The sequence below is a fragment of the Oryza brachyantha genome, chromosome 8 (assembly GCF_000231095.2).
Source record: "Oryza brachyantha chromosome 8, ObraRS2, whole genome shotgun sequence".
In the NCBI taxonomy this organism is placed as follows: Eukaryota; Viridiplantae; Streptophyta; class Magnoliopsida; order Poales; family Poaceae; genus Oryza; species Oryza brachyantha.
This window is the reverse complement of record NC_023170.2, coordinates 14,976,045-15,000,974: the sequence shown is the minus strand read 5'-3', so window position 1 is coordinate 15,000,974 and position 24,930 is coordinate 14,976,045. Positions and strand designations below refer to the sequence as shown.

Below are 24,930 nucleotides of genomic sequence, written 5' to 3'. Positions count from 1 at the left end.
GAGGGACTTGGCGCCCCAGTCCTCGAACTAGTGGAGGCCGGCGCACTCGGCTAGCATGTGCACCACAGCGGCCTGCGTGATGGTGCCCTCGCCGATGTCCACGCCGGAAGAGGAGTCGTCGGCGGCGCCTGGCGGTAGGTTGGGAACTCTCGTACTGTGACAAAAAAAAAAGAAACGAAAAGTTATATGTTGTAATGATAAATGTGGGTACTTATCTCATAACTCTACGAAAAGATACAAACTCTGATTCATGAAGTATCTCTTCAGGAGCTTAAAAAATATGGAGTTGGTCATTGGCTCCACTTTTTTTTAAGGAGAGTTTCTAGAGTTAGACCTGTTTGGCTGGTTCTTTTGACAACGAAAGTTAGAACGGGGCAGTCCCAAACATGCCCTTGTTCCACAGTGACCTCTAAAATGCTGGAAGACTCCATGTTGGTCCCATCAACCTCCTCTTCCTGCTTGGTCTCATCAAGGATTTTCAGCACTGATTCTGCTACTTCCTGCTCAGGAATCTCCAAATTACAGATAGCAGCAAAGTTCTTCTGTTCTTGAATCTCTTGTTCTGTGCAAACCACAGTCTGATGTGCCACATCCATGATATTTTCTCCATTGATTCCCTCCTGCTCAGCGCTGCAGCGCAAGCCTCTACTCTGAAATCACCACCTTCCTATTGTGTTGCGGTATCCGATTCATCGACAAATCTGAGATATTCTCCTCATCATTTGCTTCATGTTCTTGAGCAGCTTCATCTTCGCACTCATCGTCTGATCTACCTGGTGTACCCTCTTTACCGTGGTCATCTTGCTCCTCGAAAACAACAGCTCCAGTAATCTCCTTATCACCGATCCAGTGTTCATCTGAAAATTCGCCATCCAAGCTGTCATCTTCGTACCCCTGGTACCTCATCCGCGTCAACTCCTCGACGAATTCACCCAAGGTCGACGCGTCACTGCACTCCGACGAGTTGTCCCGGAAGGCACCTAACCTCTCCTCTAGCCTCGCGTCGTCATTGTCGTCGCCTCGGACATGAAGGTTGTTCCCCTTCTCGTTGGAGTCATTCGTGCCGCACTGGTCGAAGACGACGAACTCCATCCTCCTTACCGTCGCGTCCATCTCGTCCAGGGACATGTCCCTACAGCTCATCGTCGTCTTGAAGATCTCCGGAATCCTCGTCGTGGTGGCCGAAAAAGGAGGCGGCGCCGACGCCTGGTGGCTGGCTAGGGTGGACGAGGGGCACGCGGTCTGGTGAGGAAGGGCTCTCGTTCTAGAAAAAAGAAATAAAAAAACTTTACGTATGTAACCGATGGCAATTGTAGGTAATTATCTTCCAACTCCATGAGAAGATACAAAAGTTTGATTAGTTAAGTACCTCTTCAGGAGTTAAGAAAAAGGCATTTGTAAATTTGTCACTCGTTTTTTCTCTAAATTGTAAAGATGTCACTCGAATGACAGTTCTAATGACATCTTTTAATTTGCTAATAGTAATTTTACAATAATATTTTAAGCCAGTAACAAATTTGCAATTGTCCCTTTAAAAAAACATGGAGTTAGCCCTTAGCTGATAGCTCCATCTCTTTCTTGGAGCAGAGTTTATGAAGCTAGACCTATTTGGCTGGTTATTTTCGTAGCGGAGAAATAAAAGTTGGAGCAGAAAGTCCTGCCCTAAAAACCAATGCCGAAAGGTAAACTTTGATTAAAAAACTTAAAATCAACTTTAAATTAAGATTAAAAATTTAAATGTTGACTTATGAACATAAGAAAAAAAATGGAGACGACAGTATTTGATGTGTATACTTGCCCCATCTTTGGGGGTGACCGTGCCAAACAAAAAATAATAATTTATAAATAAAATTTTTATGTACCTATTTCCATCAATCGAGAAGCCAAAGCTAAAAATAAACTTTGATTAAAAAACCTAAAATCAACTTTAAATTTAAGGTTGGAAATTTAAATTTTGGCATATAAGCATAAATAGAATAAAAGCTGGAATCACTCGTAGAAACAGCAAAAAGTCTGAGCCTGTCTACGGACGAACAAGGCTGAGGATTATCAGATGATAGTGGGTGTTCACAGAATAAAGATCATCAAGGGTAACGTGATCAAAGTATGATGAAATTATCTACTAGTTCCCAAACAATCATACACCAAAAGCTACTACTATCTAGTAAACTCTTTCTGGATGATGGTTGGGTACAAGCCCTGAATCTTGCATTCCATCTCCCACCATTCTTCAACTGGAGGTCCATCTTGCCAGAGTTACAACATTAATTGGGTTTCTCTTGTCTTGGGACAGTTTTCTTTACAGTTCGACAGTACATACGCGAGTCTACCAAGTACGGACATAATTCCTAGATAGCCTACTAAAACCTTGAAGGAAGGCCAGTGCAGGTAATCTTCGAACCACGACAGCCATGGAGCAAAATTCAGACACCAACATTCAGCAACAGAAATGATCGTAAACCAGCCACAACAGTTGTCAGGTTTGCCATGGGCCATTGTTGGGGGTATTATGATTACCTGCCATCTTCTCCTTACAAGCTGGGCAAATGAAACCAAACGAACCAGACTGCTGTCCATCAATGGGGCCAAAATGGTGGAACTGGCTGTTGCACCATATGCATAATACTGGGATCACGCCCTCACTGACCATCCTTGACAAAGATAGATCCCATCCTAGCTGGGTTGGAGGGCCATTGACCATCTGAGGAGCATAGCCCAATACTAGAGTTGGTTCAGACGTGGTTCCAATAGTTTGCCTGCCCATGCCCCCAAACTGAGAGGGATCAGCTGGTGGTACAGAAGTAGCCGGCCTGGTCATGCTTGCAAACTGAGAAAATCCTGTAGGCACAAGATTTGGTCTGGCCAAGCTCCCTGGTTGAGAGGATCCAGTAGGCAAAGCATCGGTCCTGGCCATGCTCCCAAACTGCGTCTGAGGAGGTCTGGACGGTATCGAACTGTTTCTTGCCATGCTCCCAAGCTGAGGGGACCCAGATGCAGCTGGTCTAAGTTCTCCATAACCAGGAAACATCTGCTGCTTCTGGCCACTAAATCCAAGTTGCAAATCACACTGTTGTAGGGAAAAAAAGATCAAATTAGCATGAAGGACACTCCGCATGAAATCCCATAATCATTCATGAGGGAATAAATATTCACTTAACAATGCCGAAGCAAACCAAATTATGGTATACATAAGCAATAGTATCGAGAAACACAATGTTTATTTCCTCCTTTCACCCAATCATAATTAGTTGCATGCCAAATCATGAAATCAACTATTTCATAGTCTTATACTTGTTAGTTAAGAGGCACTAAATTACTGGTTCCCCACCAGATTCACAAAAATAAATATCCAAAGCATTTTTAAACATAACAGAAATGATCGAAGACTAGAAAGAATATTTTACACAGTCTAACTGATCTCTGGTTGTGCTGCTAGCTGGAACATTACCAACAGACAAACCATAGAGTACACGCTACCAAAATTGTCTTGCATATGCACAAACTGTTGGCATTCTGGCGAGTACTTGCTGATGCAAGCGAGTTACAACCAGTAGCACAGTCATTGTATCAATTTTGCATACCACTAGTCCTTCCCATAACCTCAAGCGGACCTGCTTGGTTGATTGTTGCTACTTACTAGTGGGTCTATTAACAAAAGAGCCCTTTATGCAGTTGGCATCACTTCTATTAACACAAAAACCTTTGCATTGACATCACTTTAGTTACTGGTTGCCAGTGTGCTTTATTCAGGAAGTGAACCATGGCTTGAAATGTTAGGTCTTATGTAACTAGAGTTAATATTAAACTGGGCTAGACTCCTTTCAGTAGTGTTGCCAGTCAAGATATTATTATAGGCACCAACAACAAATCTAGCTTCATTACTTGTTTTGTTTTGTATGTTATCCATTCATTCATTTGTATTATACGAATGCTTTCTGTCACTATTTCAAAATGCACTGAATGGGAAGTGAAGCAATCCAGGTTACTTACAGGAGAGATTGGGCGCATAGTCAAATTTGTCTGATAAACCATGGAATTGTTTTTGTTGCCAATATTGTTAGCTTCAGAAGCACTATTATCATTAACATAACCAGCATTGAAGGATCTGGCAGCAACAGAGGATCTGTCAGCTACACCAAGGGAGCCAGGCATTTTATTGTTTACTCCAGAATTGGAGAACACAGCAGATGCAGCACCATCATTGTTACTGAAACTTCCATTAAAGCCTTTTCCAGTAATGCGTGACCCATTCCCGTCATTAAGGGCAGCTGATGTTTCATTGTTTGCAGTTGCAATAGGAAATGATATTGTGTTTAGGCATGAATTGTGGTTGGCATCTCTTGCTTTGATACTATTGTTAACCTCAGCATGCTTGGAAGTAGCCATTGCACGATCAACAATCTGGCCTTGACAATTGTTGGCAGTTCCAAAAGAGGAAGGTCTAAAAACTTGGTGTCTTCCTGCTTGATCATTAAAATCTGTTGCTTCAGCAAAGCCACTAATCCTATCCATGTGATCATTGGTCTGAGGTGCTATTCTTGGAACAGTTCTATCAGCACCATCCATGACATCATTTCTATAACTCCATGTGCTCGGAGCATCTGTAGTGGGAGGTATTTCTTCAGGTCTACACCAAGTTTGATTATGCCCATTGAAGTTGTCTGGACAATTTGAGTTTAATAGATCTATACCTCTTGTAGCATTGCCTCCATGTTTAGTTGAAGAATTGTGATGCTGTGATCGTGTTTCACTAGCATTAGTCTTTTCAATCTGTTGTGGTGATCCTGTCAATTCCTGAAGGCTAAATGACAACTCAGAAAAAGACTCGCTACCAACCTTTCCTGCAAAAGTTTGTAAGAATGCCTCAGGAGTCAGCCCATGATACTTTGCATGGGCTCCAATGTGACCAAAGTACCGTGACTGTTCCTCAAACGTTTTATTACATACTGGGCATTCAAATTTCCCGTCTTTGCCTATAATTGGCTCACCAAATTTGACATTCTTGTTAATCTTACGCCTCTTAGAACTCACTTTGTGGAAAGCAATCAGGTGATGTGCATAGGCACTCTGACCATGAAAAGTTGTATTGCATTCTTGACAGTAATAAGAATCTGTTGCATCTGCACCCCTTTCATCTTCATCTCTTGAATGGCTAGAAAAGGTAACAGAAGCAGCTGGTAAAATACTTTGGTTGTCCATACTTGAACCAATTTGGTGTTGAACACCTAAAACCTGCCACAAAATCCAAAAAATCAATTAGATGAACTCAGATACAAAAGATAAAGCGACATACACTATCAACTTACATTAACACCATCTTCAGCACACAAGTCACGTTGCTGCATGTTGCTATTCTCAATGTTACCCGTTTTGAGATCCGGATACCCAAGAAGTGACATAAGGTATGCAGAAACTTCTTTGCAAGTACCAAATTGCTGTCCCTTGGGGCTGGAAAGTACAATATTCCCATTTAGTGAAGGAAAAAAATATGATAAACAAATTGTTGCACTGAAATGGCGCAGCCAGCCACAGTATATGTTCATGGATAGTAGCATACATGATAGATAAAATCAAAGCATATTAATAGGAAAGTATTATCTCAACAATACCTTCTAGCTTAACGATGAGAAGTGATATTTACTATCATTACAGAGAAATGATTCATCAACAACAGATGATAAATCTGAGCATATATGGTGGACCACCTGAGTTCTGAGGAACAATCAAGATAATGATCGGAATGCTCATGTACTCTAGGTACTACTTCAAACAAGCATTGCAATTGAATACAGAAAATGAAAAAAAAATGGTTTGTTTTAGCCACCATCCCATGTCCTCAATTCACTTTATCCGCTGGTTCTCATTGACAGGTTGGATTAAGACCTGTATATCAGTGAGAAACGGTGGGAGAAGCAAATTTGCACGTACATGTGTTATGTTATAAAACAGAGATATCATATGCACAACTATGTTTAACCTATCAAATACTACTTCGATCCCAAAATAACTACAATGCTAAGAGTAAAAGGGCAAAATTAAGAGGTAAGGAAAATGACAAAGATGTCCCTTATTAGATGAGGGGTGGTTGGGAGTGAAAGGGTAGTTGGGGATAAGGTGGGGAGAAGTTTGAATGAGAGGTGATTAATGGGACAAGTAGCACTCTAGAATTGCACGTAATTTGGGACAATTTGGATCCTAGAATTGCAGTTATTTTGGGATGGAGGGATTAATAAGCATCAATCAAACCAATGCTGGATAATCAATGTTCACCTACATGCTAGTTGGTAGTCGATTGGTGAACCTCCGACTAGTGACTAGGCAAGCTAGTCGATGACTAGTCAATGAATAATTGGTGGCTCCAATATGCCAAAATTAAAACTTTGTGTACAAGTATACCTATTTTTGACATGTTTTGTAGCATATTTTCCAAGGTTACTAGTATATCAATCCATGTCTTAGTATCTTGCGATACTACGATCCGACCAAGCCAAAATGATACCAATCCCATTCAGTATCCTAATTTTTGTGGTATCCCAATCTTATCATTCACTTCCACAGATAATACCAAATCTTAGGTAATATCATGATTCTGCGATCCCTAGAATCCTACAAAAATATGATTTGAAATAAGGTGGATTGAAAATGATTTGAAAAGTATGCTCAAGTATACCAAAAGTGAATTAAATTTACCAGAGTCAATATTATATGCTTCAATATATACAACATATTACCTTGATACTTTGTAAAATTCGATAGTATCATGATCCTAGAATAGTATCCCGAATTCCCGATTCTATGATACTACCATACTGAAAAACAAATCCTACCTAGTATCCTGATACTGATTACCTTGATAATTTCAGTCTAGTGAGTATATTGATTATTGGGAAAAAAACAAAGTACGAAACTGATATTTGATAAGTATATTTGAATTTGAAGGTATTGCAAATCCAACTTTTCGTCATCATTAAATTTATTGCAGGATGATATGCGAGAGGCAAGAGAGAGTGTGACAGATGGGAATAATACCGAGGTCCTAACCCTAACATACATCCTTGCCCCTCTTAGCCCGCTTGTTTGGTCTAAATTTTTAGCCTGCACCACTTCTCTATATCCTAGTCAGCATATTTAGCTGACTAGTCACCGACTAAACTGACCTTGATTAACTAATCAGTCAAACCAACTAATTTACCGTTTGCCCCTGATCGAATCGGTTTGCCATTGACTACCAATTATGCGAGCACTGTAGATAGTGCTGCTGTAAATGCAGAACATGAATGCCTTAAAACTACGAATCAAAGAAAGTGCAGAAAGAATCAATGGCATAAAATAAAACCAGTTATCTTCAAGCTATTATTATTTATTATACTATTGAAAGTATAATCTTGGTAACACCCCCCCCCCCGACCCACCCAAAATAATAAATAAATAAATACTCTCAGTATTATCATTTAACCAGCATGTCATTGATATGTCTGGACGTCTGGGTGAATCCCCTTTAGATATTTATTATTGCTTAAGGCCAAATAAAATAGTAAGCTACCTTTATATGTTGAGGTACTTCTAGATAAGGAAAAGAAATGGAGTAGTAATCTAAACTACTAGGATTCTAATGACAAAACTAGGAAACTTTAATAGAGAAATGAGGAGCAAAATATCTATTACACTAATAGCATTCTCCAATTTCTGCAGCACATGCTAATCCTGACTTGACCTTATCATGCTGATACCACTGATATACTAAAACATAACATCCAGCCATAGCATTTCCTCCTTTCCATGAAATATGTTTGCATAATAATATTGTCAACAGGTCTCCTTCCTTGTAAAGTAAGCGATCCACAGAATTAAAGCAAGAAGGCTATGTTGAAAAATAATCAATCACTCAAAACTACCAGGAGCTAAACTGAGAAAATGTGTGCTTCTGCATGGGGGCTAATTAGCATCAGTTGACTACATTACAAGAGTAAAGCACTCATCACAAACAAAATCCACCACACATCCTTTGCTTGTATAGGCACACATTACCACATCTCTAAACATCATAATAACACTCAGGCCTATAGGTAATAAGTTAAAATATCAGAATTTGTAAGGAAAGGGTGATGAGACTAACCTCACATAACTGAAGCAGTGCAACCAGGCCTTGTGATCCTTCCGCATGATCCCGAGCTGCAGCCTCCACCCGCTGGGGAGGTGATCCCCGAAGAACGCCGCATCCACAAACTTCCTCCGCATCCTCTGGCTCACCCACTGACCAGCTAGGCTAGCGATGAAGCCCATCAGCTCCGACTCCGAGGTCATCCCAGCCGTCCGCTTCCCCAGCTCCGCGTCGTACGGGTCGACCAGCAGTGCGAGGTTGACCAGATCGACGGAAACCCCCCTGGAGTTGGTAGTCAACAGGTCGGGGTCGGGAGACGGCGGCGCGGGTAGAGCTAGGGTTTGGGATTCGGGCTGGTCGATAGGGGACAGGAAGGAGGGGTCGCCACGGGCGAAGAGAAGGCGGAGGTGGTGGGCGATGAAGCTATCCTCCTTGTCGTTGCCCCTAGGCTTCGCGGCGGGGGAAGGGGAGCCGGAGGAGGAGGAGGCGGTGCCGAAGCGGAGGCGAGAGAAGGTCTGCTTACGCGAGCCAGCGCTCTCGTTGAAGATAGCGCGGTCGATCTTCAGCGGCGGGAGGGGGTTTGCATCGGGGCAGCTCCGCGGCGAGACGGCGTGGGCGGAGGCGGCGGCGAGCGCGTCCAGGTCGGACTGCGAGAGCACGCGGAGGTCAACCACGGGCAGCAGCTCCGTCTCCATTGGCCCTCCTCCCAGCTCTCCCTCCCCGCGCGGATGCGGCTTCAAGCGGGAGGAGGAGGAGGACGACGACGAGGCGAGGCGCGGCGGCGCGGCGGCGGGCGGGCTTGCCTCCGATGCGACCGTCTCGCTCGCCGGGGAGGCGGGCCGGGACGAGGATGAGGTGGCTCCGCAGTTGGGGCTCCACGAGAGAAGAGAAAGGGCTGGTGTGAACTAAGGACCGTCGTGCTGACCGTTGGATCTGGGCGGCGACGGCCTGGGGCCGTCCGATGAGGGGGGTCTATAGAGAGAGAGAGGGTGACGCGCGCCGGCCGCGCTCAACGACGAAACGGAGAGCCGCACCGCAAGGGCTTTGACTGGGGTGGTTGGGCGGCTATTGATGAGAGCGGATGGGCCTACATGGGCCGACTTCTCCTGGATCTTGTCTCCTTGTGGGCCAGAGACATATGGGCCGGCCCAACCAATAGTGTGAAGATAAACACGACTCGACAACCTCATAAATAATGAATCCTAGGCATTAAAAGCAAACATGTAGACCACAAATAATTAGCACAACTTTGACAGAATGAAGAACTCTATTCTAGCACGCGCAACTAATAAGCGGAGTCTGATTTTCCTCGCCCAAGCGCAGTTGATAATCCAAACAAAGAACAATTGCCTCCCAGCTGTTTTCCAACCTGAACTTGGCTAGGACTTTAGTTAATTAGTTCTTAGAGTCACTGCTAGGAGATGAGTCCCAAAAGTTAGTATTATCCTCCACCTTCAAAGAAGGACAATATGTTATTATCTAAGAGCATCTCTAACAGCTCATCTAAATTTGGTCATCTATATCTTAGTTTGGATAGTCATCTGAAATAGTTTCATCCTCTATATATTTGTGTGCTCCAATAGATCATCTATATTAGAGCATCTATATTATATTCTATTATATTTTATTGATACATGTAACTACCATGTATTTGTTTTATGTTTTATAGTGGTCAAAGTGAGGACATTTGAGTTTTAGATGATGGAGAGAGAACATCTATATTTAGATGTTCTCTCCTGATATAAAGAACATCTAAAAATAGAGGATGAAATAGATATTCTATTAGAGCATTATTTTTACCTTCCATCATCTATTTTTAGGATAGATGATGGGATAAAAGAGCTGTTAGGGATGCTCTAAGCAAGTATCCACCTTCTTTATTTATTGTCTTTTCTTTCTCCCTTCCTGTTGTCCACACTACACCAAGCCCTTAGCTTGTCGTCATGTTCGTGCAAGAAGCTCTATGGTTGTGCCACCGCCACCTACGCCCCCTCCTCTCTCACTAGCAGGTGAGCTCTATGCGGGGCTCGCATGGATGCTCTAAATATGTCTTTTGAAGCTAATTCTAAATTATTAACTTATGTTATGCACAATGATTTAATTCTCATGCGAAATTGATGGTAGTACTGGTAGGTGCAATTTGATGAAGCCATAAATCCCTTAGAACACGTCCGTCAGTGTGATAGGTGTCGAAGTAGAAAAGCGTCGGTTATGGTGATCATCACGCAGTAACAGTGTATTTGGATAGAGAACAAAAATGGATTTCACCCTTCGGTCCCCTTCAATGCCCTTAAAGATCGGTACCTCTAGGTTTTGGATTGACTAACTTGTTTATAAATCATCACTGAGAACAAGTAGCAGTTCCTTTTTTATATATTGAGGGGATCAAGCGCAATTCCTTTGGAGGAGAAATGGTGCATCTGATCATCGCGCTTAACAAAGCAACATACGTAATGAGCCCTAACGACTCACTCCCTGTCGTTAGGAGTGGATGGGTTATGTGTGGATCGGATCCATCACTCATCTCTCTTGCTCAATGCCAGAGATGAACCAGCATTCTCCCATTTGACTTTGAGGCTAACGAGTCTAGTCTCAGTAAATCAACAAACCAAAGCAATGAGTGAAAATAGCAATTAATTCACCATGGTGATCACCATCAATAGCGCTCTGCTACTTCACACCGGCATGTTCTAAGGTGTCTATGACTTCATTAAGCTCCATCGGTCAAAAACACCATCAATTTCATCTAAGAATCAGATGATCATACATAGTTCAAGTTAATGATTTAGAATTAGCTCCAACAATGACTAACGATTGGTCAGGTGGAGACCAGCAAAGTAAGTGCAGGGCAGGGCAGATAGCAGTGGCTAGACAATTGCATGGAGAGCAACGACTCATTGTCCCAGCATCAAACGCACCACACAGTTCGGCACTCGGGGTTGCTAAAAAAATCCACCCCGCTGTTTGATGTGGAACTCACAGAATCCAAGAATCGTGCAATCGTGTTCCAGCTAAAGTTGGGGAAGACAACACGGCTAATGGTGATTCAGTTATGTGTGGTTAGTTCTACTTGTTCAACGGCTAATGGTGATCCATCTCCATCTAACGGACGGTTGAGGTTAGTTCTACTTGTTCAACGAGGCAAACTTATGGCTCTTTGAGGGTTGGCAGCAGGCCCGAGGCAAATATATGAAACTTATGTCTGGTATATGTTTGTTGCTACTACATGCAGTAAGATTCCAGTTCAGGGCGTCTATTAGATGAAAACTAATGCCATTTCAGAAATCACAGGGTGGGCAGTGTACTTCCAGTTTCTCTGCATATTTTAGATTAGGATATTATAGTGCTATCTTTCTCCCTAAAATATCTTTTGTACTTAATCCTTCAATGTCAGGGTTACAGTGTGATGCTCCTACGCAAAATGCCTTTAAATTGTATAGTCTCCTACTCATCCTTGGTATGAACTATAATTAATTACTACCGCATCCATCATAAATAAAATCATTTTTTGTCTATTATAGCTTGCCCAAAATAAGTTTATTTTTTTAGCAACCAATGCATTAGAGTTTATGAAATTAAGAAATAAATGCATTAGAAATATATAAAGTATTGAAATTTGATAAAATAGCTGATATTCTAATCTTTTTGCTTTTATATTAATATACACGTGATGAGTGAAAATTAAGACGGAGCAAGTATGAAGGTTTAATCTAGCTTTTGTACACATTTGGTTCTGGTCTAACACATAAATGTAGTATGTCGACTACATAAATACATAATCAATCGATTTACAGCGGCAGAAGTTGCCGAGAGCATGATCGATTTTTTCCTAATGCCATGTTTAGTTCCCAAAAATTTTTCCAAAAAACATAACATCGAATTTTTCGACATCTAAATGAAGTATTAAATGTATATAAACATTAAAACTAATTACACAGTTATGGAGGAAATAGTAAGACGAATCTTTTGAGTCTAATTAGGACATGATTAGCCATAAGTGCTACAGTAACCATATGTGCTAATGACGGATTAATTAGACTCAAAAGATTCGTCTCGCGGTTTCCGAGCAGACTCCAAAATTTATTTTGTAATTAGACTACGTTTAATAGTTTAAATGTGTGTTTAAAGTTTTGATGTGATATTTTTGTAAAAATTTTTTACAACCTAAACCAGGCCTAAGCATAAAACATGGCAGAGAAACAGTGCTGCTACTAGAGAACCGAGCAACGCTCGGGTGGCACAAGCAGCCCAGACGCGTACTCATGTGTACTCATCTCGTTTTTGCCTCTCTTTCATATTCTAATACTGATCCTCTTTCATGCTGTAATACTGATCCCCTTTTAGAATTTTTGTTTTTCTCTTACTATTTTATAAATTGAACAAACTTTTTTTTTAATTGAACGAACCAGTTACCCCTTCTTTGGATGGAATGACTAACGGTGTTAAATGATATGTTAAAGGACTACTTTACCCCTCATTTTGATATTTTTTTAGTTATTTGTGTTGTTACCTCTGTTCTAAATCATAGAAATATACAAAAGCAATATATTATTAATTCAAATGACATGTTAAAAATTATAATTTTTTAAATATTTGACAGAGTTTCAAAACTATGTCAATTTTTTTTCAAAAAATATAAATTTCATAGAAATATACAAAAGCAATTTCATATTCTAATACTGATCCTCTTTCATGCTGTAATGCTGATCCCCTTTTAGGATTTTTGTTTTTGCTCTTACTTTTTATAAATTGAACAAACTGTTTTTCTTGAATTGAACGAACCAGTTACCCCTACTTTGGATGGAATGACTAACGGTGTTAAATGATATATTAAAGGACTACTTTACCCCTCATTTTGATATTTTTTTAGTTATTTGTGTTGTTACCTCTGTTCTAAATCATAATCATAGAAATATACAAAAGCAATATATTATTAATTCAAATGACATGTTTAAAAACTTATAATTTTTAAACAGGGATAATTTTGTCATTAATTATTTTGGGAATTAAATCTTTTATTTTTTAAACTAAATATATTAGTCAACTAACAGTCAACGTAACTTCAATCCAAAATAGGGGCAAACGGTTCATTCGGTAAAAAAAAAAAAGGCAAAAACGAATTCGCAAAAACTAAGAGCTAAAATTAATATTAGATTTAAAAATCAAAGCAGGAACGTACCTTTAAAAAAACAGTGCTGCTACTAGTCTACCGATTACCAGTAGAACTATTACTATTCACCACATCCATCCATCCAGCATGAGCGATGCATTTCCACTATACTAGATTCCATGTAGAACAGATTCATGCATACATCTGGTAAATGTACTATACATGCATCCCCACACCACACTGCAGATTCCAAAACGGCAAACAGCGGCCAGCAAAAGATGCAAGCAGAAGCACTGTGCTCTATCCTACGCTACGGTAGCGTAGCTGCATGGGCAGCGGCGGTGACAATGGCCGCCCGCCGGCCCGCGCCAAATTTGTCCTGACATATCGCTAGCCCTACCATCACACACACAGGAATCCATCAATCCCTCTCAACCCGACGCGACAACGACGACACCACCACCCCCACCACCAGCAGCAGTGCAGCGCCATGTGCTGCCGGCCGGTGCCGCAATTCACCGCAGCGAGGAGGGAGCGCGGCGCGGGAACATGCATGCACACGCGGGGCGCGCGCGCGTCAGGGGTCGAAGAGGCGGTCGCGGCACTGGCACTTCCACCCGAGCGGCTTGTAGTTCGTGAACGTCGCCACGAGCGGCGCGGCGTCGTCCCCTCCGCCGCCGCTGCGCGCGGCGGGGACGGACGGGGCCGACAGGGTGGGCACCTGCACCGCGACGCACGGGCTGCACCCGTAGCACTTGCTGTAGCAGCTCGGCGGGCTCGAGCCCAGCCGCACCTTCTCCTCCTCCTCCTCCTCCCCGCCACCGCCACCCTGCATCCGCCATGGACGCACGCACGCGCGCGCGCAGCATGTCAGCATCCAACACCAACCCAACCAGAACTCGACGGGAAGATGGAAAATTTGCAGTAAGGTTATTAAGAAAGAGATCGCGATCGAGAACGACGGGGAGCGTGCGCGTACCAGGGGAAGACGACGAGCAGGAGGATGGGGCCTGGAGGCGGAGGCGAGCAACAGAACGGAGAAGAACACCGCGGCGGCGGCGGCCGCTCTCCTCATGGCTAGAGACAGTGACAACCAACTCGATCGGCGCTACCAACAAGCTAGCCCACGCCCACCACCCCGTGCCATGGCGCGCTCACGGAAACCACCCAGGCCGGCAGCTACTTATACCCGGAGCTGGCTCAGCCGGTGAGCTGTGACGAGAAGCTAGTGAGCTCTTGCGACTGTATGAGTGAGCAGAGCTTCCCCCGCGTGCGCAGCGAGCTGCTTCTGGTCAAAATGGCGCGCGAGACGGCGAAGCAAGATGAGAAGGAAAGGAAGAAGCAGAAGCAGAAGCTAGGACGGTGTGGGTGTGGCTGCTGGCTACTACACTCACGTAGGCACAATTTCCAGGATGGCAGGACGGCTCTCGGCACCGTCACGACCCTGGCCCTTTTTTAGCCCTTCTTCTCGCTTTCTTGGCCCTAGAATTTCTAGATCTCTCAGACTAAGCCGGTTTGCAACGTGTGACTAAACTTTAATTGGCATTTATTATAAATATTAAATATATATTATTAATAAAATTTATTCATAATTTTGTATTAATTCGTGAGACGAATCTATTGAGCCTAATTAATCTATAATTAGCTTATGTGTTGCTGCAGTAAACATATGCTAATTATAGATTAATTAGGCTTAAAAAATTTGTCACTTGAATTATCTATCATTTCTATAATTAGTTTTATAATTAATCTATATTTAATATTTATAGTAGGCGTGACATAGGGCTAAAATCACAAAAACCCATCAAATCTCATCTCATCTCTTGTGCACTGCACAGGCTGACAGGCATAGGCAATGTGGTCGAGGTGAGTGAGGTGAGATCAGATCTCTGCCCTGCTGCTGCTACTCGTGCCTGTCTAGCTGCGGGGCAGGTGCAGGCTGGGCAACAGTGGTAGTAGCATACAGTACGTTGCGACGGTCGCCACGGTAAACGGTGTGGTTTTACCAACCAGGCCAGCCATTGATTGCCACCTGGGGTCGGGAGCTTTGACTAGCCTGCCATTCCTGGAAGACTGAGGAGACAGCAGAGGAGAGAAATCATTATCAGATCCAACCGACAGTAGCAAGTTTAGGTCTTTTTAGTTTTCAAAAACTTTTCATAAAAACATCTTATCGAATTTTTAGATTTGTAAATAAAACATTAAATATATATGATCATTAAAACCAATTACACAGTTATAGGGAAATCGTGAGACGAATCTTTTAAGTCTAATTAGAACATGATTAGTCATAAGTGCTACAGTAATCAACATGTACTAACGATGGATTAATTAAACTCAAAAGATTCGTCTCGCGGTTTTCAGGCGAAATCTAAAATTTGTTTTGTAATTAGAGGATGTTTAATACTTTAAATAGATGTCAAAAACTTAATTTGACGTTTTTGCAAAAACTTTTTTAAACTAAACAAGACCGTAGCAACACACACCCTTCCCGACCATTATTAGCAGCCATGGCACTCAATTTAGACCATGCAAGAACCAGGATAACAATGTGTGCAATTGGGTTGTGCTGAGGATATTGGTGGGTATGTAACGTACCCATATGAGGCACTTAATTCAGGTGTCGTGCAACTGATCTGTCAGGTGCCATCAGAGTTTGAAAAACCGCGAAATGTTACCGCAGCAACCGTGCTCTCCGCGGAGGCACGGTTTCGGTAAGTCGCGCTAACCGAGTTTAAATTTGAGGAGAATTTAAAAATTTGAGGAAATTTAATGAAAAAAAATATATGTGGTATATGTTGATATATAGTGTAGTTTTGTCAAAGAAATTAATGAAAAAATGTATTCACGGCGTAATTAAAAATCATAAACGAGTATTTCGGGAAACAAAATTAAAAAAATAGCCTATTGCAAGTAATATTTTATAGGAAGATGGTCAAGAATATTTTATATTGAGTCATTATTAATTTATACTAGACACTAGAGTACATAATATTGAAATACAAATATACCACGATGGATATATAGAAAATATGTATAGAGAAAAATTATACGTGCATCTTACTACGTACATAATATTAGTACATACATAATAGTTTTATCGTAATAATGGGTAGCAGGTATAGTTGTGACACAACAATCATATCAAAATGAAGTTATTATTACTTGTTTGTTGTTGGAGTGAATTATTTGGTAAAGGGTGATATGCCGGTGTATGGTTGTATGTTGCAATATTAAGAATTTAGAAAATATCATGTGAAAATTTTCTTGTTTTCCCTATAACATGTCCTATTGTCATAAATATAGTCACAAAATATTTTTCTATTTTTCATGTATTTTTTTAGATTTTTTAAAGTTTTTTTTTGCATTTGACATCACACCTGTGGTCTCCTCGCGGTAACCGCGGTTTCTTCACGGTAATCACGGTTTCGGCTAAAAAACCGCGTGGTAAGCCGCGGTAACTGTCGTTCTCATGTGTTGTTCCAGCAAGTAGGTACCGTGGTTTTCGTGGCTTACCGCGCGGTAACCGCGGCAAACCGCGCGGTAAGCCACAAAAACCGCGCTAGTTTAAATTCAAATTTATTCTGGTTTTTGCGGTTACCGTGCGGGATCCACTGGAGCACGATACCACGGTTTTAGCGGCCTGAGTGGTAAGGAAAACCTGGGTGCCATATAGTGTGTGCTGGACTGCTTGCTGTTTTCGACAAGGTTGGAGCATAATGTGGGAGTTTTTTGATAAAACAGCTCACCAAAAACTGGATTAGAAAAATGAATGGTGGCAGGGGGGAGGAATTGCTCGGATTGCTGATGAGGAAACTTGGGAAAGGATCTGGTCTTCTTTCGGTCCATGCATGGTTCTGCAGAGAAGCGAGTCAAAGACCAAGAGGTATGTAGGTGTGTAGGCGAGTACTCTACCTACGCCGTAGCGTGAAAAGATGGTTGCTGCTGATGAACAAGGACGCTCTCTACTGTTAAGGTGGTGATTAGATTAAGAAAATTTTTAAGAGAAGTATCACGTTAAATGTTTGACTGGATGTCGAAAGGGGTTTTTGGACACGAATGAAAAAACGAATTTCACGGCTAGCCTAGAAACCGCGAGACGAATCTTTTGAGCCTAATTAATCCATCATTAGCACATGTTGGTTACTGTAGCACTTATGGCTAATTATAGGCTAATTATGCTCAAAAGATTCGTCTAAAGATTTCTTGCATAACTGTGCAATTAGTTTTTTTGGTTCATTTATGTTTAATGCTTTATTTAGGTGTCCAAAAATTCGATGTGATGTTTTTAGAAAAAAATTTAGGAACTAAACAAGGCATAACTGTCATATTCTTCATATTCTTGGGGTCCTGTTGGCAACGGAGCAGGTGGTGACCTTTGGACAGTACTAGAAGGAGAATAGTATAGTATAGTATAGTGCACGTTTAAAATCTTGCAATCTGCACATAGGCCCTATTCCTGTTATAGTCAGGCAAACGGAGTTAAGCATTATGATCAAGCGAAACCGTCGGGACCTGAAAACGCTTTCACTAGAGTTCGACATCATATGGATGGGATACATTTTTCCTATGCTGCAATAAGCCGGTAACCATTAAAAAAATGTTACATTTACATATCCTCTCATAATCTGATTAACATAAAGCAAGTGCATCAAGTGTATTCAGCACACTGCTCATGTGAACATTCACTTGATTACTTCCAGAGCCATCAATCAATGACATATTCCAACCATTGCATGGACAAAAATCCATGTCAGTATCCAACTCAGCCCTCAGAGGCTGGTCCCAAAAATTGTAGCACCACTGTTCTTGGCTCTGCTTTACCTCCGATGGATGATATAGCCAGAAGCCCAACGGGATGGGCAGGGGAGTGAAGAGTGGTCCAGAGAACTGAAGCAAGCCCTCTCTAGTTATTAGGTTGGTGAAAGGGCCGACCAGTGCATCAATGGCTTCTGGACAGAAAAACATGCCATATACTCCAGCTGCAAGACCCCAACCAAGTCCAACTCGATTCAAAATACCAGAGTACCAGTCTACTAGACCATTAGTCCACACCATGCATGTAGAACAGTAGAAGCCAAAAGAAGAGAACACCTTTGTAAAATCATTCATTTCAATAGTTCTTATTGCAAATAGACATGGAAGCAAGCTATACTGTATAATTTTGCAGATATACTATGCACAACGTTGTGGACTTGCTATACTTTCGTTTTCGTTGGTCGTAGCTCACAAATACCACATATAGTATTTACTGGTGCTCCTCTGACGGTACGGGAAAATCAGAAAGCTTTTCTGATGACATGCTGTGCTTCAGCAACTATCCTATTGACAACTTCACTAGCTGGAATGATCTCTGTGATTAGTCCAACACCTTGACCAGCGTACATGACCATGCTATCAATATCACCAGTAGTTGTCGCATTAGGAACAGTACCAGCAAACCGACGAATATCCCTGTGCTGGAACCAACAAATCGTTATTTAGTAGTTCAATTTCTAGTACAGAGGCAGAAGAACAAAGTATGCATTTAAAGATGTAATTAGTATGCCAAACTACTCTTGTGAGATCCATCATTGTACAAAACAGCATAATAGATAACCATTATTCAGCACATGTATGGTTCAATTACAAACAGCACTCTGTCAACATATATTTGACAGACACGGTAAAAAAATGGTTCGTAGATTATTTACGGGTTCATATGCATTCCTGCATCAAACACAAGTTCAACAAGGTGACCAAGTTTAGTTCAGGACAAAAGTATAAATCATATACTGCAAGTTAATGTATAGTCAAAAGCAACAAACATATATGCGGGATACCGTGAAACAATATGCTAGGCTTTATCTAGAAGTATTGGCAAGCATCATTATAAATATCTATCAGTACTAGAAAACAGAAAGTGGTACCATTTTGGTTGAAAGCGAAGCAATTAATTAAGGGCTACCCTACATTGCCCAGATGTCCTAAGAGACAACTAGCAAGATGGTCAGTCTTTGAAAAATACTGAAGGTAAGAAGGTAAATATAAAATCCTGTTGAGATGTGTAATACTCCTCCAAGGAAATAGAACCCTGAAGACTAAAATAACCATTTCAAATATGTTTGTCTGAATTTGGGAATTTCACGTTGGGGATATCTTCTAAACTTAGTTCTACTTTATGTTAACTGCTGAGATAAGCAGTCATTTGTGCTGAAAAGGTCCAATACTCCCACAGCTACCAAAAATGAGTTGGCACGCCTATAATTTACTAAGAGTATATATGTATTAGAATCGCATCTCATGGATTGTGATCCCACTGAGAAAAGATAGGAGTGCCAGTCAAAAAACTTAGACCCATTGGAAACACTAAAAATGTTCTCATTCCCATTGGAATTCAATGTTTTCCAAAGAAATTCCTGTATTCCCGTGTTCCAGACTATGGAAGAGACCTTCATCTATAGCATTCATATTAGACAATAGTGCTTGTTACAACAGCAAAGCCTTCATGTTCTCATTGGGAATAGACTACTTAGGTTCTAATTTCCCCATGTTAAAAGCCTGAGCTGATTTTCATTGTGTCCATATCCAGTATCATGTTCAACTGAAGGGATAGAAATTCTCTGTACCAGTATCAAAATATGCCAAGCAAAGAAGGCCATAAAACTGATTATAACTTCTAAATAAATAGGAAATGAATTCAAGAAAAACAAATGACTAAAAACATACCACACCATGGATGATAGTGTGGCCTATGATAGGCTGATTTTCCTCTGTTTCTTGATCTGGGAGATTCTTCCACTGATCATAGAAGGTTGTTTTCAGGACACGTTGAGGAGCACCAGGCCATCTAGCACGCCCGAACACATTGGTATAGTCCGTGCAATTCATCTCAGTTATCCTTTTCTTATACAGTGGATGTGCAAAACTTTCCTCGGTAGCCAGGAACCTGAATGTTGATGGAACTTGAATGTGAAAACCAGACTATGAAAAAGTACAGAGCAGAGGCACTACTTTAGAAACTCGTGTGAAGAAGAGAATGCAGGAATACCTAGTTCCTAAGCAAACGCCCTGAGCACCAAGTGCCAATGCAGCAGCATAGCCACGGCCATCTACAATTCCACCAGCGGCAATAACTGAAATGCCACTATCTGAAACTAGACCCAATACTCTGGGCAACAAAGGTAGCAGTCCTTCCTGTTTTATTCCGAAACAAAATTATTTGGGAAGAAATCCCATAAAGATAATTATATGGTGACAAGCAAGGGAGATGTGCTGTGTTAAGAGATGGCACCAAAACAGGGCCCCTAAGCTTAATCATTAGCCCTTCATATAGAGCGGAGGCATGCTGTAGATTCTAAATGCATGGATGACACATGTGCACTCCTGAAGATGGCCAAGGTGCATCTTTGAAGGCTGCCTGATAGACTTTTAATAAACCGAAACTATAAACAATGACTTACCTGACCAATCACATGCCCCCCTGCTTCACGGCCTTGAACAATTATCCCATCTACACTAGCTTCCTTGGCTTTTGCTGCATCCTCAAGGCTACCAACCTGAACAATAACAAGGGATATGGAGAAGTCCATAATCAACTGAACAAATATGAAAGACATATAAAGAAAAGAAATCTTGTATCATCATCATAGTGTCAAAGCTTTAGTTATAACCTATAATTAAACAATGCAATGGCAATTATTATGTGTTTCTTTGCCCCAGAATAAGAACATAAAAACCTGATGGCTCTATATCACATAAATCATGCTAACACTAACAGTGTTCACCTGTTCCAATATCTCTACTTAAGCCAAGTAACGATAGCGAAGGAAGCCAACACCAGGTGGCTCATATTGTCGTATGTGGCCATGTAACAGATAGGAGCAGTTTCTGATGAAGTATGATGTAGACACATCAGCGAACCTCGTCCACAAATCTCATGTGCTCTTTGTGATTATATTAGTAATCATTGTGTTTGCCATGATTTCTGTCTTCTTGTTGGCTTGTACCAACTGCTTCCACACAAGTTTTGATTAATTAACAACTGTTGGGTAACTATCTCTAGCCAATGACCAGTTTGTAATTCATGTTTTTCCCCTGTACTGTAGAGAAATAAAATGGTTTTTCTCCCTTAATTATTGGCAAATTGGTTGCTTACTAGTTAGGAATCTGAGCAAAATACAACATGATCCACAGAATCTGCAAAAGAATCATCAGTTTATCATGGATTGTTATTCCTCTACTCTTGAGAAAATGAAATGGTTTTTCTTCCTTCAGTGTTGGCAAATCGGTTGCTTAATTAGTTAGGAATCTGAGCAAACAAGACAACATGATCTGTAGAATGTGCAACAGAACCATCAATTGGGTGGAGTGACAAAGCACTTCCAAGTCCCAACATGTAAAACATAAGAATAGTATCACAAACAATTGCCGATCATGTACAATATACTTGGAACAAATGGTGTATTCGCGGCCATATCTATAACCTCCCTAACCACAAAAAAATTGGCATGACATAGGCTGCGTTCTTTTAAGCCAGATTGTTCCTCGGCTTTTACACGTATACTTCTCAAACTTCTAAACGGTGCATTTTTTACAAAAATAAGTTCATACACAAAAGTTCATTATCTCATATTTATAGAGTAGATTTTTAATTTTATAGTATTTAATTTCATCATTTATACTACTAAATAGCTATCAAAAAATAGATAATCTTTCATCTACTAAAAGAATTCAACCACAGTAATAAATTGGGTGGAGTAATGGAGTAGCTAACACTGGCAAAAACACAGATTGGGAGTTCGGAAATGACAATGACAATTAAGCAAACTGGCAGGCATTCCCGTGGTATATGAGAAGCTCTGACCTGATGCAACACCTTGACACCGGCGCGGTGCGCCTCATCGACCCGCTCCCTCGGGAACTCTCCCCAGTAAACCTGCAGCACGGCGAGCTTCTCTTCCAGCACGACCCTCAGGTTCTCGTCGTGCGGGAAGGCCAGCACGATGGCCGCCCCAAACGGCTTCTCCGTCAGGCGCCTTGTCTTCCGTATGAGATTCCTCACTTGGTCCGGCGCCGGCTGCAGGGAGGAAATCAGAATCGAAAAAGAGTTCACAGCGATTGGGGGGAGAGGGAAGGGGCGCGCACCCACTCCGGGAGGCGGAGGAGGCCGATGGCGCCGGCGTTGGCAACGGCGGCGACGAGCTCCGGGCCGGAGATGTCGGGCCCGAGCGGCGCCTGCACGACGCCGTAGTCGAACCCCAAGATGCCCTTCCACCCCATCTCGCCGCGCAGGTGCGATGCAGCGGCCAGGGCACGGCGACGGGATGCGCAAGCGGGGGGAAGCTGCTGCCGGATGACGAGGAGGCGGGAGCGGGTTTAAGCTGGCGCGGACGTGTCGGGAGTAGGGTAGGTAGACGACGCCGACGAGCCGTGCGGCATCTGCGAAGTGCGAACCGCCTCCACCGAGCCCGCCCATCCAAGTCCAACGTCAGCGAGGACGTCACGGCGGACGGCGACCAGGCGCCGCGACTGACAACTCGCCATGTGGACCGCCTCCCCGGCTCCCCACCCCCCCCCCCCCCCACCCCCACCTGGCCATGGGGCTTCACATGGCACGTGGCGAACGGGCGAAGCCATTCCCACCCCCACGGCGCGTGGCCAATGATGGCTGCGCGAATGAGGCGAGAGGATGCGGATAATCTCGCCGCGCAGCGGGCGCAGGAGCTTATCGTCGAAGTGTACCGGCGGGCAGCGCGCAACGGCGACAACGACGGTGACGCGCCGCCGTCTTCCCCAAGAAAATTTCTATTGCCTCCTTCAAAAGAGAAAATTGGCTGCAGACACCGTAAAAGAGACCATGTTTGACTTTTTTTTTTTAATATTTGATATTTGTCTTATTAAAAATTATGAAAATACTATCTCTGTTTAATAATGCAAGATGTTTGACTTTTTCACTTATAATATTTGATTATTTGTCTTATTTAAAAAATTATGAAAATATCATTTATTTTGCTTATAACTTACTTTATTATCAAAAGAACTTTAAACATGACTTGTCATTTTTTATATTTGCACTAAATTTTTGAATAAGATGAATGATCAAATGTTACAATAAAAAGTCAAACATCTTACATTATGAAATAGAGACAGTAGCATTTTTTTTCTTGTAACTTACTATGTAAATAAAAGAACTTTAAGCACGACTTATTATTTTTTATACTCGTACTTTATACTTGTACTAATATTTTTAATAAAATAATAAAAAATCAAATATTTTACATTATGAAACGGATATCTTGCGTTATAAAACGGGGGTAGTATGTGTTTATAAGTTTTGGCGCTACAGATTAGTTTCAGATTAGTTTCGATTAAAAGACACTCTAAATATTGCATTGCTGGATTTCAGTTATACGCGTGGTTATTTTTCCTCCAACACTGCTGGCTCGACGTAGTTGTTCCCATACTCGATGTTGCTTCATTCTTTTTCTAAAAATAATATTCTCCTGTTTTATATTAAAAAACTTTTAGATTTGTCTATATTCATCCATGTATCAATACATATGTTTTATATATGTGTCTAGATTTATTAGCAAAAAAATAATCTAGGCAATGTCAAAAAGTCTTATTATATGAAACAAATTGAGTGAATAATAAAAAAAAGGAATATTTCCTTTCTTAAAAAATGTTCTTTCCAACATTTTCTGTTGTTATTTTGCATAATTTGTGTCGTACTATATAGCAATATCTTTGAAAGGTTTATGCAAAATACATCACGTAACGTTCATGCAAAAATGATAATGGATTAGGGCTGCGTTTGGTAAGGAGTGGGTAAGTTAATTTACTCGGCACTGAAAAACGTAGTAATAGATTAATACATAATTAATTAATTATTAATTATTAATAAAATATAAAAATAGATTAATATGATTTTTAAAACATCTTTCATATATAGAAATTTTTTTAAAAAAATTATACTGTTTAGCCGTTTAGGATGCGTACGCGTGGAAAACAAGAGGTTAAGTTAACTTATGAGAAGGTGGTGAACGCGGCCTAGGAAGACGCTTACAAGCACACTCCCTCTGAGAACGCACGTACATAAACCCTATCCCTATGAGCACCTCTGAAGACCATCGGCAAATTCTATGAAATAACGAAGTCACCATGGGCGCCTCGCTGACGAGGGGCACGTCGTCTCCCACTAAAAGCACTCCCCTCGAGAACGCACGCACGCAAACTCTACCCTCCCCCTTAGAACGCACGCACGCAAACTCAACCCTTATGAGCACCTCCGAAGATCGCCGGGCATCAGGGCACGTCGTCTCCCACTGAAAGCACAAAGCCGTTAGAATCATAAAATTCGCTTCAACGAAAAATCGAACCCAGGACCTCAAGTGCTACTAAGGCCTTATGTAACCACTAGGAAATACTAAACCACGTTCATTGTTGAGAATGTGTATAGCAATTTTAGTCCCTCGGTGGGCGGTGAAAGGCAAAGGAATACAATCTTGATTTCTTTTCTTTTTTACCATTTGAAAACCTTTTTAAAATTTTAAAATTAAACACTCTGAAAATTATTTTTAAATCTAAACATTTTATCTAAGTCACAATGTTATTTGGCTAGTGATATACTTGCGGTGTTATTTAGTTATGTTAGACGGAGCGGTGCGGGCAACAAGATTTAGGATTTGAAAATAAGCTTTGCAATAATTTACAAGATGTTTGACTTTTTAGTTGCAAC

General features: G+C 41.5%; 2 protein-coding genes across 3 annotated transcripts; both read right to left on the bottom strand.

Moving 5' to 3' along the window:
• Positions 1-1,946: 1,946 nt before the first annotated feature.
• LOC102716893 lies at positions 1,947-8,939 on the bottom strand. The gene is made up of 4 exons (XM_006659454.3): positions 8,117-8,939; positions 5,307-5,448; positions 3,991-5,232; positions 1,947-3,067 (listed from the first exon to the last, which is right to left on the bottom strand). Exons 1-4 carry the CDS (start codon positions 8,794-8,796, stop codon positions 2,477-2,479), a joined length of 2,655 nt encoding a protein of 884 aa, XP_006659517.1. The 5' UTR covers positions 8,797-8,939; the 3' UTR covers positions 1,947-2,476.
• Positions 8,940-17,657: 8,718 nt separating this feature from the next.
• On the bottom strand, positions 17,658-22,756 carry LOC102716616 (NADH:quinone reductase). Of its 2 annotated transcripts, none has more exons than XM_015840730.2 (6): positions 22,338-22,725; positions 22,057-22,269; positions 20,654-20,749; positions 20,242-20,387; positions 19,920-20,139; positions 17,658-18,670 (listed from the first exon to the last, which is right to left on the bottom strand). In XM_015840730.2, exons 1-6 carry the CDS (start codon positions 22,470-22,472, stop codon positions 18,491-18,493), a joined length of 990 nt encoding a protein of 329 aa, XP_015696216.2. In that variant the 5' UTR covers positions 22,473-22,725; the 3' UTR covers positions 17,658-18,490. The 2 variants fall into 2 exon arrangements, with proteins under 2 accessions (XP_015696216.2, XP_040383134.1); XM_040527200.1 differs by lacking the exon at positions 17,658-18,670 and adding an exon at positions 18,785-18,920 and having other exon boundaries at positions 22,338-22,756.
• Positions 22,757-24,930: the final 2,174 nt, after the last annotated feature.

Excerpts from the sequence above, each read along its gene's own strand:
- LOC102716893 (XM_006659454.3), bottom strand. The coding sequence starts at position 8,796 with ATGGAGACGGAGCTGCTGCCCGTGGTTGACCTCCGCGTGCTCTCGCAG. Across the intron at positions 5,449-8,116 it reads CACTGCTTCAGTTATGTGAG|CCCCAAGGGACAGCAATTTG; the intron begins GTTAGTCTCATC and ends TGTACTTTCCAG. Across the intron at positions 3,068-3,990 it reads CTATGCGCCCAATCTCTCCT|TGTGATTTGCAACTTGGATT; the intron begins GTAAGTAACCTG and ends TCCCTACAACAG.
- LOC102716616 (XM_015840730.2), bottom strand. The coding sequence starts at position 22,472 with ATGGGGTGGAAGGGCATCTTGGGGTTCGACTACGGCGTCGTGCAGGCG. Across the intron at positions 22,270-22,337 it reads TCCTCCGCCTCCCGGAGTGG|CCGGCGCCGGACCAAGTGAG; the intron begins GTGCGCGCCCCT and ends TCCTCCCTGCAG. Across the intron at positions 20,750-22,056 it reads GTGTCAAGGTGTTGCATCAG|GTTGGTAGCCTTGAGGATGC; the intron begins GTCAGAGCTTCT and ends GTTATTGTTCAG.